This window comes from Psittacula echo, assembly GCF_963264785.1.
Source record: "Psittacula echo genome assembly, chromosome: 2".
Taxonomy (NCBI): domain Eukaryota; kingdom Metazoa; phylum Chordata; class Aves; order Psittaciformes; family Psittacidae; genus Psittacula; species Psittacula echo.
The window spans coordinates 142,053,667-142,070,889 of NC_137737.1; the positions used below are offsets into that span (position 1 = coordinate 142,053,667).

Below are 17,223 nucleotides of genomic sequence, written 5' to 3' on the forward strand. Positions count from 1 at the left end.
CAGGAGTGAATCTGAGCCTGGGAAGAGGAGGTATGGGGGAAAGGTCTTTTTGGTTTTGTTATTATTTCTAATCATCCTATGCTGTTATTAATTGGTAATAAATAAAGATTTTTTTTTCCCATGGCATTGCCTGGTAGGTGATCTCCCACAGGAGAGATCCCACAGGATTTTTTATCATATTTTCTCCCTCTGTCCTGTTGATGAGGGGGAATAAGAGAGTAGCTGGGTCATCTGACAGCCAGACAAGGTCAATACATCACACTGAGATACTGGATTGCTAAATCCAGCAAGTACTGAGTCCTGAGTTACAGAAGCACCTCTCTGAGTGAGGTACTCTCTCTGCAAGAGACGTACTTTTCTGAAGCAGACAAAGGGACAACACTGGAAATTCTTCTTGACTCTCACTTCACTGCTTAAGAAGTTATGCTCTGCTAAACAGTTTTTTCTTCAATTTCAACATAAACACCAAACATTTACCGTTCACTTATTCTTTATTCTTTAAATGGAGCAGAGCTCCAAGTATCCTATATACAAATGAGTCCACAGAGTAAGATCTTTCCTTGTACCAATTAAAATTAGAAAGATGAACTTATAGGTAGTTGATAATATCATAATTTATTATTAATATTTTTCTACCTGAAAATGCTCACAGAAGTTATCCTTATGCTTTTCAGTGGGAGGAACTGTGGCCATGTGACTAAGATGTCAAGAAGCAAACTGAGTTGTAAACTTACAGTTCACATGAAAAGTGATAAAAATCAACTTACATTTAGCATACATGAGCTAACATAATGTAAGTTCACACCCTAACACTTTCAGCCGTTTTATAAATATTATCTATACTTTCCACTTACCATATTTGCCTCTTTCATTTCATCACTTTTTTAGAACAAAGTACACACAGACCACTTCGTGATGAACAGAGAAAAAATGTAAGACACCAACTACTCATTTTTACCTGTTTTTCTCATGGATTTTCAGGATTTCGTGTGTTTGTTGTAGCAGCTGTTTTTCTAGCTTGTATGTTGACAATGAATTTTCTAGTAGCTGAATTTCAAGTCTGGATGTTTGATTTAGCACCTTAAGGATAAATTAAAAACGTTAGTGTTTATATTGTCCTAGGTTATGTTTCTATAGCAACATAATGCAACAATTTCATTCTGATTTGATGATTCGTAAAAAAATTGTTTCTAAATCCTTTCATAACCTCAGCTGCTCAGCTGGTGCAAATGAACACACTCGAGCTACACTGATATGTACCAGCTGATATTCTGGCACTCTGTTTACTGTAGAATAATACTAGATCGGCAGAAAAAGGAAAGGTGATTGCCAAACAAACTTCATTTCAATAGAAAGAACATGAGGCATGCCTCAAACATGAATTCCTACAAAGCATGCTTCAACCAGAAGAGTGCAAGAGTACTTGGACCACAGCCAAAATGTTGCATCCGCTATTTTGTAAATAGAGCTCCTATTTTAGCTTTCCCCTGAGTTCTCTCTTTTGCCATGTTGGCAGAAGTCTGGTGTCTGCTTATATTATCACAACTTGCACTCTTACACAGATTTTTAAGATGCAGGCTGTGACCCTAAAACATTGCCTTATGCAATCGTCTTCCACTTTACTGGTGGTCTGTATCAATAGCCCATTTTACTAAGTACATCAGACTGAAAGAGGCCTTTTATCTAGAAGAAAGAGAATAGATTCTAACAAAAAAATAGTTCAAAAGTGGAAATAACAGAATGCTTTCAAGAGTGAAAGCAACTGTGTTAATGTTAGCTAATTTTATTGGGGTTTGTCATTCATTAAATAGAGACTGAAGCAGAGTGTGTTAACAGTTTTTGTAGAAATGTGTGCGCACAACAACTGAGATGCAATCACTTCTGGAACTGAAAATGCTGCCTCTCTAATGGAACCTATCAGACCTTTCTTGGATATGTATCGATATCATCATAGGATTATATGGTAGTATTTTCTCATGCATGCCTGATAAGAACTTGTTACAGAACATAAAGCAAAGAGAATGGCTCTCAAACTCAGCCCAGTGCCCTGTTTTTCTGGAAATTGCTGACGCTCACAAAGCAACTTGGGCTGGTTTTGTTTAAGGGTACAGAGGTTAAAAAAATTGGACATTTTCTGTCCAAAGTTGTTATTTTTTTTCAAGATGTATACATCTGGTAATGACAGGAGGCAGCACCAAAGTTTCAGAAGGACGTGGCAGAAATTGAAAGTGTATTACGAAGGCTAGCAATTAGACAGGAAACCACCAACAGATTTCCAAAGAGGATACTTCTGTGAAGTAGCCTACAAAACGGCAGTAAAGCTTCAGGTAGAGAAGAAAGCCTGAAGGGAATCCATGGGATTTTGGATGGGACAGGGATTAAGAGGGGTCAGTGAGATTTAAGGACATGTAGGCTGTATCTTCAATCTTTCAGACTCCCCCTTTGCTGCGAGTCCTTATTACATGCATGAGATCTTGGCCCGCTTTTCTCCTTCTTATATCCTACAGACCTTCACTTCTCTGCCATGCAGCTGGCTACCTCCAACACTACCAAGAGCAGTCTCTTTTCACTTTCTTGAGCCACCTCCACCATTCTTTTCTGATTAATGGTAGAGCCAGTGACTGCAGGGACTTTATCATACTGCTGAAAGAGTGGAGATAGAAAATGCCATCACTGAGCTGACAGAGCAAGTACTGCAGCAAAAATAAGGAAAATATATATATATATATCATAAAATCATAGAATAGTTAGGGTTGGAAAGGACCTTAAGATCATCTAGTTCCAACCCACCTGCCATGGACAGGGACACCTCACACTAAACCATGTCACTCAAGGCTTCTTCCAATATGGCCTTGACCACTGCCAGGGATGGAGAACTCACAACTTCCCTGGGCAACCCATTCCAGTGCCTCACCACCCTCACAGTAAAGAGCTTCCTCTTTATATCCAATCTAAACTTCCCATGTTAAAGTTTGAACCCGTTACCCCTTGTCCTGTCACTACAGTCCCTGAGGAAGAGTCCCTCCCCAGCATCCCTCTAGCCCCCCTTCAGATACTGGAAGGCTGCTATGAGGTCTCCACACAGGCTTCTCTTCTCCAGGCTGAACAGCCCCAACTTTCCCAGCCTGTCTTCATATGGGAGGTGCTCCAGTCCCCTGATCATCCTTGTGGCCCTCCTCTGGACTTGTTCCAACAGTTCCATGCCCTTTTTATGTTGAGGACGCCAGAACTGTACACAATACTCCAAGTGAGGTCTCACAAGAGCAGAGTAGAGGGGCAGGATCACCTCCTTTGACCTGCTGGTCATGCTCCTTTTGATGCAGCCCAGGATACGGTTGGCTTTCTGGGCTGCGAGTGCACACTGCTAGCTCTTGTTAAGTTTCTCATTGACCAACACCACCAAGTCCTTCTTTGCAGGGCTGCTCTGAATCTCTTCTCTGTCTTATATTGCTAAAAGAATTAAAAAGGCAAAAAGTAGTAGAATCTTTGCAATAAGTGCAGTGTGAATTTGTACTCTGTTATGACAATGATAGTCTAGTCACTTCAATGAAGACTGATTTTAGTGCTAGGAATCAGTCATATGGAGATGCCTCTTTATATTTATGTGATGTTATACAATTTTACAGTAAAACCACAGTGTTTTATAAAGAAGCTGATGCTTGTCCCTCTTCATGGTTTTAAAGCTTCAGATATGCACTACTTTTCAAATAGCTGGAAACATCTTGCAGAAAATAAAAAAAAAACTTTCTTGTGATAGTAAAGATGCAAACAACAATGGAGATCAAAGGCTCTGTTTTAGCCTGAAACTCTTTATTTAGCTTGACACTTATATCATTCACAGTTGGTAACTGGGCTGTTTATTTGAAGACAAATGATGATTTAGTTTCCTGGACAGTTTTGCCTCTTATGCGCACAGAGCTAAATACACTAGCCGAATGAAATCAGAAGGCAGACACAAAACAAGGGTCAGTCATCACCACTGTTGGTATCAAGAAGCAGAGTGTGTATGTTTCTTGGAGGCATGTGTTGAAATGTTTTGTGTGGTGATGCATTAGAATAGGAAGAGGATGATAAAAGCTCTTTGCAATTAACAGCTTTTAGAAAACCAGTCTGGGAACATACCTGGGTTTCAACATCCGTGAGTTTTCTTGTCTGCTCTGCTGTCTGGCTGAGGAGGCTGGTCCCTATCTCGAGCATGGTGGCAGTGTGGTTCTGTACAGCATTCTGCTGCAGCTGCACAATCTCCGATTTCATGTTTTCCACAATGTAGCTCTCAAGCTGTAAAAGAGAAAGGGTTGTAGCTGTGGTATTTTTGCCTATTTAGGCATTCTGGTGACAGGGTGGATAGCTGGCATTCTTGCCAAAAGGGGAAATTTCAACCTTTCCAGGGGGAGCCTAAGTCTCAGCTGACCCTGTGATTGTGGGGGTAGGGTCTTGACTATCTGTGTAGCCCTTTCCAGTCACAGAGTCCCAGTGTTTTTCCAAGTATCACAGCCTGCTGGTATGAGCTGGAGCAGGCCCTACCTGCCTCCACCTGTGTTAAGGTTGCAGTGAACATCTGTGGTAGAGATGCAATGACAGTTCTAAATGAACCCCTAAAAGAGCAAAGCATACCACAGCGAAATGTCAGGAGCTACTTGTATATCGTAACTTACATGTGGGTCCTTCCTGGAAGAGAACCTGTCATATCCTAGCCTACCTGTCCTGGATTTTTCCTATCTCACAGTTTCATCGATATGACTTTTTACTGGGTTAGATCCCCACAAAGAGTTTCACAAACTCAGCAATGAACACAGCTTGGTTTAGTTGTGATCAATAAATTGTAAAGGAATGAAGACACTATCAATAGCAATAAATGAAGGAAGTTCTTGACCAAAAAACATAGAAAGCTATTTTGTTCCTTTTGCTTTTGTTCTCTTGATTCTGTTTGGTTTTCATTTGCAATCTGTTGAACAGAATCTGAATTAGGACTCTCTTAATAAATTTGGCACCCTAGAGGTGCACTTTTTGATTCAATTTGTTTTAGTTAACATAGGCAGGGTCATTCCCCTTCCAGCTACCTAGGTCCTTGCCCAGCCATAGCACACCAGAAACTCAGAAATAGTCTACAATATAATGAGATTGTTTATTACTTATGCAAGCAGTGTTTTGAAATCTTGTTTGGTGTGCTCCATAAAGTATTAACATAAGAAAGATGGCCCAGAACATTTTTTTTCAATACCTTCCACTCCAGTCAGTTGGAGTTCATCCAGTGAAGGACATCCAGTGAAGATCTGGTCCTCAGTTTCTTTCTGTGGCTTATCATTTTTTTTACCGTTAGCCAGCTCCAGACTTAAGCAACCACCATTTTACTTAATCATGTCAATCACATTGGACCTGCTTCTGCAGCAGTAAGCATATTTCATTGTGAAAGGTAAGCTGCACAACTATATAGTATGAACCAGATGGAGTTTATTTAAAGGCTGAAGAAAGCAGCAGGAGTCAGATATACAGTATGATTAATAAGACAGGCTGCTTTCATCTTATCTATAAGCATAGTTGTGCTTAGGGGTAACTACTGTTAGATGTTCTGATGAGTCACATCAGCTGAGCTCACAAACAATTTATCAAAATTTAATTATTTATGTGCACCTCCTACTAGTTTTATAAACACTTTGACAGAGAAAGAACACTGCCAAAGTGTAAAATATTTTCTGCATAAACAGTTGTTAGTGTTCCGTCTGTTTGTTTGCTTACACCAGTTTGGAGAAGCACTTAATACTCATGTTGGTCAAAACCAAAGTGGATTTCTTATGGTTTCAGACAACAGAAACATTTGCTTGAATTGCCAAGCCACCAGTCTGTGCTGAAAACTTGCAGTGTTTTAAGAGGTGGGGAAAATTTATCTTGAATATTCTGATAAGTATTAAAATGAGATTTAACAGCCAAAGAAAGCTGCGTTGCAAAACAACGTCTTCAATGGATGTCACCTTTTTCCACTCCTAGTCTAAGTTCACTGCTCTGTTTTAGTTTATTACTGTGAGATAAGTGTTACAAATATTATGCTAGTTCAAGGGAGATTTTGCAGACCCATCACATTTCTACACCATGCTTTTATGTTCAGAAGTATTTTGCCTATATATCTCTTTGACATTCAACAATGTATTTTTATCAACCCTTTGCTTCCTGTTTTCTAATCAATTTCTTTTTTTTCCCCTCAAACTATCTCTTGGTTGCAAATTATCTCTATGAAAGAGCCCCACAAACTCGATAGTCCATATTCTCCATATTCTGGTCCAGATACTGGAACATCTGAATAAGAAGTTCAAATTTCCTCCCCAGCTGTCACCTCTTAACAAAACACAGTACTCTTAAGACATAGTACTGCCCACGATGGGGTACCAACACACACATTTCTTCTATCCAATGTCTTTTGTTTCCAGATAGGAACATAGCATGTCTGTGATGTGGTTGTACAGTGCTTGATTTGTTAGTCCACAGCTTTCTGAAACTTTTTTGTTTAACATGGGTTACCTGGTACATGTGTGTACTGGATGTCTGGGAAAACCCATGAAAAAATATGGTAGCTATACTTCTTATACATCAGAAATCAGAAATTAGATATTTTCACACATCAATAAAAACAAGCAAAGATAGGAGTATAAATATAAAAACACACAAAAAAATTACATTTCTTACTGTTTTTTCCCCCTGTTGCTTAGTCACATTACAGAAAGGATTGTGTTTGAAAAATCTAATTGTGTCTGTGTGGAGCCACAGCAGGTTTTGACTAGCAAGAACACAGATGCAGATAGAGGCATATTGCAGAACTTCTACTTTTAATTATTGTAGGCTAACACACTCCCCATAGTATCCATTCTTGGGCAATTGCCCTTGGTTACTCACCCCTAAAACAACCTCTGATTGAATCTGAGACTGACTCATTATAACAACAAAGCTGATTTTTGCATTTCAGAATTACTCATCAAATGCTTTTGTAAATATTTTGTGTTCAGTACACTGCCACAATAGTTTCTCTGAGCACATTTCAGGAGTATCAGGAGCTATTAACTCAGGCCAAGGAAGGTAGAATGACTGAAAAACTGTACAGGTTCTGTTACATCAATTCCCCTTCTTCCTTTCACCCACTTCTTTTAGTTTGCTCAGGAGATTTATTGGTTGCAATACTGGCCCTGCTAAAATCAATGGCAAAATCCCTATTGACTTCAATAGGCCAAGACTTCATCTATTATTTTTATTGCAGGAAACCAGCATTTACCAGGTTCATTATGGCCAAGCAGTGAGTTTTATCTGAAACCTTTGCTTCTTTGAAGATGTTGTATTAAGTGTACTGAACCTTAGGCTGAGCTTTCTTTGTGGTTAGTTAAGAGGAGTAGCATTTAACAGGTGATAAAAGTATCTTTGCAGGGTGGCCCCATAGAAAATGTGACACTCAGAAACCTATTCTTGAAGTAAACTTAAGAACATTTAGGGGTTGAAGTCATCTTTTAGAACCCTTTCATCCTATAATTAAGTTAATTCAATTTGTCCAGAGACTCTGCTATGAACACTAAATGTATAATACATGATGAAATACTCTTTTCAGTGAATCTACATTTTGCATTTGGATTTCAAAATCCATACATTACTCTTTCCTCTTATTTCAGATACTTTTTGTTTCAAAAAAACTAGAATTCTTTTCTGCATTCTTTTTCCCCAATTCCACCCCTCCCACTATATGGCTTTCTATAGTGCATCGATGCCCTTTTGTATTAATTTGGCTGTGTCTGCTTTCAGTAAGATCTCTTACATTGCACAGGAGTTTTCAGTAATGCAGGCTTACCGGTGGGATGCATAATAACATTGTAACATTCTCAGAAATAAAACTGTCAGAAGGTTCAGTGTTATTGTTTAATAAACATTCCAGATGATTATGCATTAAAAGTATCTAGCTTTTTCTGGACAATGTTTATTGAATAATCTTCGTAGAAACCACCCAAACACTAACAGAGCTATTAAAATGGAAACTGTAACTTAGGGTCTACGTAAACGATAATGGTCCGTGGCAGACGGCTTATAAATTAAATAAGAGCTTTTTCTTTTTCTTTGATCAAGCAATGTTAGTCCCATGTAATTATATGTTAAGGACTGCTATGATATCCAGATGACATGAGGTTTTCATACAGTGCAAGTTAAAGCAACAATAGACTGCTCTCCCTCTCGTACCATATATTGCACATCATTTGGAGAAATGGAAAGACAATGCAGAAGTGATATTCTGTAAGACCATCGTTATCCATTATTGCCTATCCATTATGTTTTAGGTACTTTACTGTATAACATAACATGGTACAGAGATGCCAAGCCACCACTGACACAAGCTCGAATGTCTACAAATTGATTGATTCTCCAAGACCATAGTTTCTTAAGCACCTAACAAACAGAAGTAACTTGAGTGCAACAAATTGCTGTCATTTTATAATTGCAGAGCTGGTTCACACAATAATTTCTCAGATCGCTCTGCAGACTGCATCCCTACTGAGTTATATTTGTAGGTTCAGAAACATCTTCAGTGACTTTCCTCATTTTACTTATTTGCCTATACAGAATAGTTCTTTTTATTGATTTCATTATGTGTGCTTTGGTTTGTTTGGCTTTTTTTAATTGTTATGGATTTAATTCATTTTTATTGACTTCCTTCTAAAAGTTTCATGAGGAGGTGAGTTTTCCAAACCTCTTCTCTGTCTAATTTTTTCTATAGAGTTTGATTCCAAATACTGGGTCTGTGAGCTTAAGTCAGAAGTAATCAAAACCTGAAAAAAATGAAAAAAAATAGAATTAGAAAGAACTATAAAATACCATATAATCTGCCTGATCTTTACCTAAAGTATTCTTTAGTTTTGGAGTTTCAGCAGTTTCCCCAGAGAATCCCTATCAGGATTTTATTACCTGTACTGTTAGAAAACTTTTCCTTTAATATGTAAAAGTTAAACTTCACTTACTGCAGCTTCATGGATGTGGAAAACAGATTATTCTCTTTCTTTTTGCAGTTTTATGTTCTTCTAGTCAGTTATTTTCTTGTTAGCCTTCTTATTAAGCTAAACTTCCCAAAGTCCTTCAATTTTCTAGATTTATGACCACTCTTTGTCTTCCATACACTCTCCCAAAATAATGAGCACCTTTCTTGAATTGCAGCATTCAGAACCAGAAACAAAACTCCTGCAGACACTATACTGTCTGTCGGTTGTTTTTTTGAAAAAAAAAAAAATAAAATTATTTTTACTTTGATAAAAGATTCTTTTATCTAGCTTGCTGCATTCATAGCAAACTTTTATGCAACTGAAGATTGCTTTAAAACCAAACTGAACCACCATGAGGACAAGTGTCATAAGTATATGTGAAGTTACCTGGATTAGAAATCTCAGTATCAGTCAGCTGGGGCTGAATCGGAAGTGTTTGATCACTGTGTGCTGAGAATGCACATTTATGTATATTTCATAACCAACAATTTCTTTGTGAAAGCTTCATATATTACATATTCCAACAGGCTTTTCTGTGAGTCCCTTTTGTGTACCAGTCATTGTAATCTTTCACTTCAGCTCAGCAAGGCTGATTTTATAAATTCACTGAAAGTATCAGTACACATCCTGTATCATCTCAAGGTAGGCAATCAGTTATTGAAGATCTGAGAAAGCTCTTCCTCAGATGGATCACTTCTTGTCTCCTTTGGTGAAATTTATATTACAATCTCATTAAAAAACTGAAGATATATTTGGAAAGGTAGTCATCTTCATTGTCTATTTGATTGTATATCTACATTGTTCATCAATTCTTTTTCTGTCTGCTGTGCACTTTCCTTGACAAGCCTAGATAAGGCTGTTCTACATCAGGTACAGATTAGCATGTTAACATTTCATCTGAGCATTATTCATTACCTTTACATGCCATCCATGTTCATTTTATCCTGTTTCCCACTGATCACATACAGTCAGAAATAGTGGAAAGGTATGTTATGATACATTATGGTTTGTCTATACTCCTTGGATTTGTAACACAAGAAGGCTGTGTCATTGTGAATTTGTCATTTCTCATTCACAAACAGCTCTTAGAAGATGTGGGTTTTGTTTGTTTGTTTGTGGTTTTAATAAATATAATTTCAGCCTTTTCAATACACAAATAAAATTGTTTTCTTCAGTGATAAACTTGTTCTTAAAACCTTTCTACTTCTGCGAAAGCCAAAGAAATTCTATTGTATTTTATCTATTTCAACTTCTTCCAGCTTATTCCCACTAAGGCTGTCTGTGTATTTCTAAATACAAATTACATCAAATATCACTTTTATATCTGACTCCCCAAGGCATTTTGTCAGTGTGGGGACGTATGACCCTCTCTCAAACTGAAAAGCAGAGAAAGAATTCAACTTCCATTGGTTTCTGTTTTCTACGGTCTTGGAGAATCAATTTGTAGACATTCGAGCTTGTGTCAGTGGTGGCTTGACATCTCTGTACCATGTTATGTTATACAGTAAAGTACCTAAAATGTAATAGGCAATAATGGATAACGATGGTCGAAGAATAAAATGTATGACATCCCACTGGAATCTTGGTAAACTGGAAGCAAAAGTATTTTTATTAAGGACTGCAACATGCATAGAAGTAGTCCTTGCTACACTAGTCAAGACAAGATATGGGGAACAGAGTTCTTTGTTTCAAGATATCAAAAGACCTCCCGTTAGGTTTACCCAATAGCATAATATTCAATATATGGGTAATTTTTGGAAGCCAGAATATTGAGTTTCAGTTCTTAACAAAGTATCTGGCTTATCAAAGGCATTGTATTGGCTTAGGCCAAATATTGACTGTACTGGCCTGATAATTCAATCTGAGATTTCTACTATGGTATCTTCAATAAATCTTTTCAATTTGTTTTCAGAGTTTCATATCACTCTAAAAGCTTACCCACTTATAGACTAAACCTCAAAAAATTGTATAAATGAAATTTATTTTTTTATTTCAGGAGTAAATAATTGCTGTTATTACAAAAGTATACAAAATACTAAGAGCCAATTTCAACTACTTTTGTATGAATATTAAATCTCTCTGGCATTTAACCTTACGGATTGATAAAGTCAATAATTGAAAATCACACGAGATGTGATTAAATAGTGCCTAAAGGAAGATACCTATAACAAGTAAATCATAAAAATATGTTGTTATTTTCTACTGATTAGTAATATTTCTGGTTCAAGGAATTAGCCAGTTTCATATTAACCTTTATGAATTTTAGTACAGCATGAGCTGTATTTTTCTTTCTTGATTTAACTTTCCAAACTACTCAATTCTGCAAACTAAATTCATTTGATTATATAGTTGACTGCGAACCTGAAGCATTCCAAATATGCACTGAAGGGAAAGGCATAATTGTAGAAAAAGCAACATCTGTGATCTTACCCTAAACAAATTAACATCCACGGGGATTTCAAAAATGTATAATTTCTATTGAAGTGTGTATCTAATTAATTTCCTCTGGCAAAGAGAGGAGTACTGTCTTTTGGTGAGGAGTACTTTTCAGAAAAAGTACTCTCTAAAAGTACTATCTCTATCTTAGGTTCTCCCTGATGAAGAAACCAGAAATCCTTTTTATTACCATTTGCCTATTTTTCCTGTGTATGTTGCAACTTCCTTGAAGATTACCTTTTTGCCTTTCATCAGCACCTGACACAAAGTCTCAAAGTTAGCTGAAGACCCAGGGTGTCATATTATGATGGTGACTGTCAATAGCCTTCAGTGTTAACCTGCAATCTTTTTGTAGTGCATAAATGGGAGGTTTAGATGCACTGAAAGCACTGAAAGTCCTATAATTTCAGTATATGTGAGGCTACATGAATGCAAGGGAATCCCCTGGGCCATCAAACAACTTCCCCCTGTTCCAGGCAACTACTTATTTTTACCTTCAACCCAGAGGGATCCACAAAACTTCCACTCCCTGCATCCCACCAGTCTTAAAAGAGTCAGTGGAACTTACGATATCTGCACTATGTGTTCACATCCTCCATGTGTGTGCTTCTATCATAAATAACCTAGTGGTGAGGAAAGTTGAAAGTAATCTCATATATTTTGCTAGGTTCCTAACGTTTCAGTGTTACCAGAAATGTATTGTTGTTCTCCCCGTCTTTGATGCCTACAGTGTTTCACAGGCATTGGTAAGAACTGAATCATGGTAGGTAGGGTTTTGCCTTGTCCAAGACCAGATGAGGTGTGGAGCCAGTGATCCTTGTGGCCATGATTACACAGCTAACTGTACCTCAAAGCACAGGAAAAAAAGAAACAACATGACTGCAGTGACAGAGTGCTTCATGGTCTGCTCAAGGGCAAAGCTCACTGCTACCAACTTCTGACTGTAAGTGAAGCCTTTGACAAGCTAGAGCACCTGAAGAGCCAAGGTATTTGTAAGCAGGTGTGATCCATCACCTCAGCATGTCTTACTTAGCAAAACAATTTTAAAAGAATCCTATCTACACTACAAAGAATTATAATATTTAAATCAGGAGCCCTGTTCTTTTCTCCTCCTTTCCCTTGCCTAATAATGGCAAGTATTTAATTTTACTTTGTCTTGCATTCAGCATCTGGCTTCAACACCATGACTCCAGTTTATATTGAAGACTGAGGTTCTTGCCCACTGGTGCTTAATACAGCAAATAGCAAAGCCCCTATGTGCTGTAAAATCCATTTCCCCACACTACCCAGGGAGGTAGAGGCCTGAAATCTGTTGAACTAATTCAGTCTACCAGCAATGAATAACTAGACAAAGGTTTATATATTCTCTCATGCAGTATTTATATGCATAGATTTACAAGAGGGTATATATAATAACTCCCTGAAATTATGGATTATAATGTAGGTAGACAGCAACATTCATTTGTGTCCTATAAAGTCTGGTTATATTGATGGTTCTTAACCTTCATTACAATAATTTGGACACAAGCAATTTAATGATAGATGTTCTGGATACATGACAATGTTTACCTTAGTTTTATTACAGACATTAAAAAATGACATTGATACACCTCTGCTGGAATCACTTTATAATTTTAAAGCACAAATAAATGAAATTTCCAGAAATATCTGTAGCAGCAAACTAAAGACTTCAGTTTCCCACAGCACTATAAAAACAGTTAACTACTAGTACAAAGTCTAACACCTTTTCTTTCTATTCATGAAATTCTATATATAAACCCATTAATCTCTAAGTGCCTCCAGACATACCTATAATTCTCAGCATTAAAATGAACGTGTAACTCTGTATATAGGTGAGTTAATCTTGCCAAAATATGTGCAGTCCTAGAAAATTTGTTTTCTTCCTGTGCTGATGGATCTGATTGCTTTAATACATATCAAACAGTGAATTAAAATGCATAAATAAAAGTGGTGTCAAATTCAAAATATTATAATATAAACACATAAAAATTTCAGATTGAAATTGTCACATATTCAGTACACATGTACACATATTTACATATGCACATACATGTACGTATATATAAAAAAAAGATGAGTTCTTTCCACTGAATACATTGTAAAAAACCCATTTTAGTAAGAGCAGTGGAAAGATCTGAAGATCACTAAACCATATAGTGAAATATCAGGTACTCAAATTAGCTTAGAGAAAAGCTACAAAAATAAGATAAAAATACTTTGGTTTATCTGAAATGGCATTAATTCAAGGTACATTTCCTTTTATGGCTTTTAATAATTGTATAGAAAGATAAGACCTTTTTTATAGGAAATATGAGAGTAGCTAAAGCATATAAAGACAGTTCTAGTCCCTCTTTTCATTACATTCCTCTGGAGATTTTGAAAGGGCACAATCACAGGTTTCCTTTAAGTAAACATTTGCTAATACAATCTCCTTCATCCCCAGTTGCTGGAGTGAGATTCAAGTTATGATTATGAGGATCAATGCCTTGCTCCTACTTCTTGAATGCCACAGACTGAGTGAGAAATGTACAACTGCAGTTTTCTCTAGAGAGCTCATATACTGGGAATAAGTATTATCATTTCCCCGTTAACTGCTAAAAGAATAATCACACTGGAGTTGCAATGACATGGAGTACAATTAGGCTGTTCTATACTTAGCACTGAGCACACAGTAGTAGCAACAAGAAAATTGGGCTGAAAAAACTCTTCTTTTTCTCTAATTCTGAAGAATAAAAACTGGTCCAAATATTTAAATGTGGGGAAAATTTGAAAATTTAAATCTTTTGGAGATATTCCTTCACTTAAGTCATTAAAAAGAGGAGACAAATGGAAAATAATTATGGAAAAGTCTCCCTCCTAAAGCCTTGCTTTAGAAGCAGCATTTTCTCCCTGTTCTCTTTTTGGGTTTTTTTTGTTTTTTTTTTTTTTTCCCGGACCTGGCAAGAATATTCCCTCCTACTTCAGTTTATCATATTGCACCTCTTCCTTGAAGTCAATGTAATGCAAGGCATTCCTTTGTAAGTCATGAAATCATGAGCTAAAGTGGGGAAGCTTTCAGCCTTCAATTTCATATCTGCTAACTCACTGTTACTAATTTATCTTTCTATGTCTGATGCACAGTTCCTACCACAGTTGCTAACAAAGATAGGACAAATAAATTAACGTATGAAAAACTATTATGTGCATGCATAAGCACACATGCAGAACAACAGATGTAACAAATGATAGACTGAGGAAGAGGGGCACATATTAGAAATGGATTCCTAGACAAAGAGATGAGTAGTATTTTTGCCGCAATTTGCAAACATATCTGATTTTTCTAGGGAAAACCGAAGCCACCAAACATGTTTTCACAAATGCTATGCTCAATGTCCAAGTTAAAACCAATTAGACATGAATGGTTTAAGATTCATGCATGCTCAATACAGATTCAAAGGATTACACTAAAGATGAAATGAAATGGGTTTAATTATTTTTAAATAGTAAGAAATTGTTCAGATGTCTTTGATGTATCCTTTGGACTATCTAACTAAGAATATCTTCCCAGTGATCCCAGGCGTACTGTCAACCATGGCTGCTCCTACATTCCCAGCGAGGTGGCAGGGTGGCTGTCAGTCTCACTCTCTCACTGATTAAGTTGCTACTTTTGTTTGCAAATTTCCACACAGTGTCCCAGTGCCTGAAGTGATAACAATCAGTCATTTCCGATTTGTAATCCAGGAAATTGTACTGGCCCTTGCCCGACGGAGCTTCACAGTTCACAAATATAAAGTGACAGCTATTCTGGCATGATTAATGTAGAGAAAACACAGAGAAAAGATGAAACATACCAGTTATTTCAAGTCCCTCCTTCACTCAGATATTATATGAATTCTTAGCATTTATCATTGGTTTTGATTTCTTGATCTTCCTTATACAATACTTTAATTTTACAGTAAATCCCAAGTAGGTCACTTATAACAATAAAACTAGTGCTTTCTTACTGAGTAAAGCCATATTCAGAAGAGTGATTTTGTAATAACTCAGAAGCATTTACAATGTAATCAAAAATACACTGAATAAACCAACATATCAGAATAACAGGACTAAAAGGAAAATATCCCAGGCTTTTAAAACATGCTGTAACTCTTCAGACTCAGAGATGACCAGAGCTTGAAATCAAATGCAGATATTCCTAAACTTTCAAGTATTTAAATTCAGGATATTAATTCAATCTCATTTTCATGATGATAGCCATGTGCTACTGTTCTTCTCCCTCAGGGGTAAGGAAAAATATCTTTTGTACTGACTTTGTAGTTGCTGTCCTTAAATGTAGACTTTCAGGTCATTAGTTTGAGCACATTTGCAGAATATATAGGAATTAGGATGTCATTTCTCATGACTATAGCTATTCGGTCAAAAGAAGAATTGACATCAATAATGCTCATATCTATAACACTCTGTACTATAATAGCAGAGAACAGAGTTTTCATCAATCCTTAGAAAAGTTTGGCAGCTTTTCACTGAGATGTAGGTCGAAATCATGTTAATAGTTACACATTCTGCCCATTAGCTGGCAATAACGTAGTCAGAACATTATAGCATGGCAATTTCTTCAGTACTGAAAACAGATGAAAAAGCTTTTCAGGCACTGAAAGAATGCTGTGACTGTGACTCTAATCATACTCATATCTATTCCTCCCAGAGGCCCCAAGGAAACTGTATTGGTTACTGCAAAGTACATCTGAATCCTGACATATTAAAGCTGATGTAGGTTTTGCAGTTAATCTCAATTTGACCAGGATTTCATCCCTGAGATTTCACTTTTCTTTTGACTTTCAGCTCCAGGACATGTAAAAATATCATCCCAGACCCAACAGGAATGCTAGTATTTTATTATCAATTGGCTCTCTGCAATTCTAATCTGCTCTGAAACCAAACATTAGAGTTTGTAATTTTACTGTAAACTTGTTAACATGCTATTCAAGTTTATTTTCTTGTGAAAAGTATGCTGTTAACATCCTTACATGTGTGCACATAGGGATTATTAACCTTTATTACATTTGGACTAAACTGCTAACTTCTAGACATGAAAAGAAAGCTAAAACATAACTGCTTCTGTTCCACTTGAAATAAATTACTATGCTACCACAAATTCCCAGCAGGAAAAGGGAAGGTGAGATGTAAATTTCTGCACAGTGTGTATAGTGTTCTATGGATTTCTGTGCAATAACAGTGGAAGTACCAGCAGTGTCAGTGTGATGACAAAGCCAGAAAACAGGACTTCATTACTTTCTTTGCAAGTGGACTGCAAGGCCATCACAAAGGTGTTTTCTTTAAAAGGAAGACTACAGGAAGGATTATGTAAAATGGACAAAATCTGAAGAGTTCCAGTTGAGAACTGAACTTCCTGAAAGGTCGGGGTGTTGGGGGTTTGTTTGAAGCTTATCTTTTTGCATTTCACAGTTTCAGTAGCAGATCTTTCACAGCTGGGCAGCAGCAATAGCTCTGCTTTCACAGCACCCTGAAGGAGGTGTCATTCCAGCAGACCTGCGCCCCACTGCTGCCATATGGGAGAAGGTCATGGCATGAAAACGTCTTCATCATCATCATTCAGAAACCCCGTGACACATGAGACTATAGGCTCAGCTGGAACACTGCAATAGCTTGGCTGATCTGAACGACTTCTCCAGGTAGGACTTCTACTTGCCAAAGAAAACTAGATAACGTATCTCAAATGTACCACACAACTCTGTTTTAGTTTAAAGTTCCTTATCCAAACTGACAG

General features: G+C 37.0%; 1 protein-coding gene across 1 annotated transcript in view; it reads right to left on the minus strand.

Annotated features, from left to right (window-relative positions):
* The window catches only part of ANGPT1 (angiopoietin 1), a gene marked incomplete at both ends in the record, with an annotated part of 161,785 nt that overhangs the window by 83,488 nt on the left and 61,074 nt on the right, over nt 1–17,223 (minus strand). The window contains 2 exons of the mRNA XM_080639609.1: nt 959–1,080; nt 4,123–4,278. Coding sequence (XP_080495735.1) covers nt 959–1,080; nt 4,123–4,278 — 278 coding nt within the window. The remainder of the gene's footprint in view (nt 1–958; nt 1,081–4,122; nt 4,279–17,223) is intronic.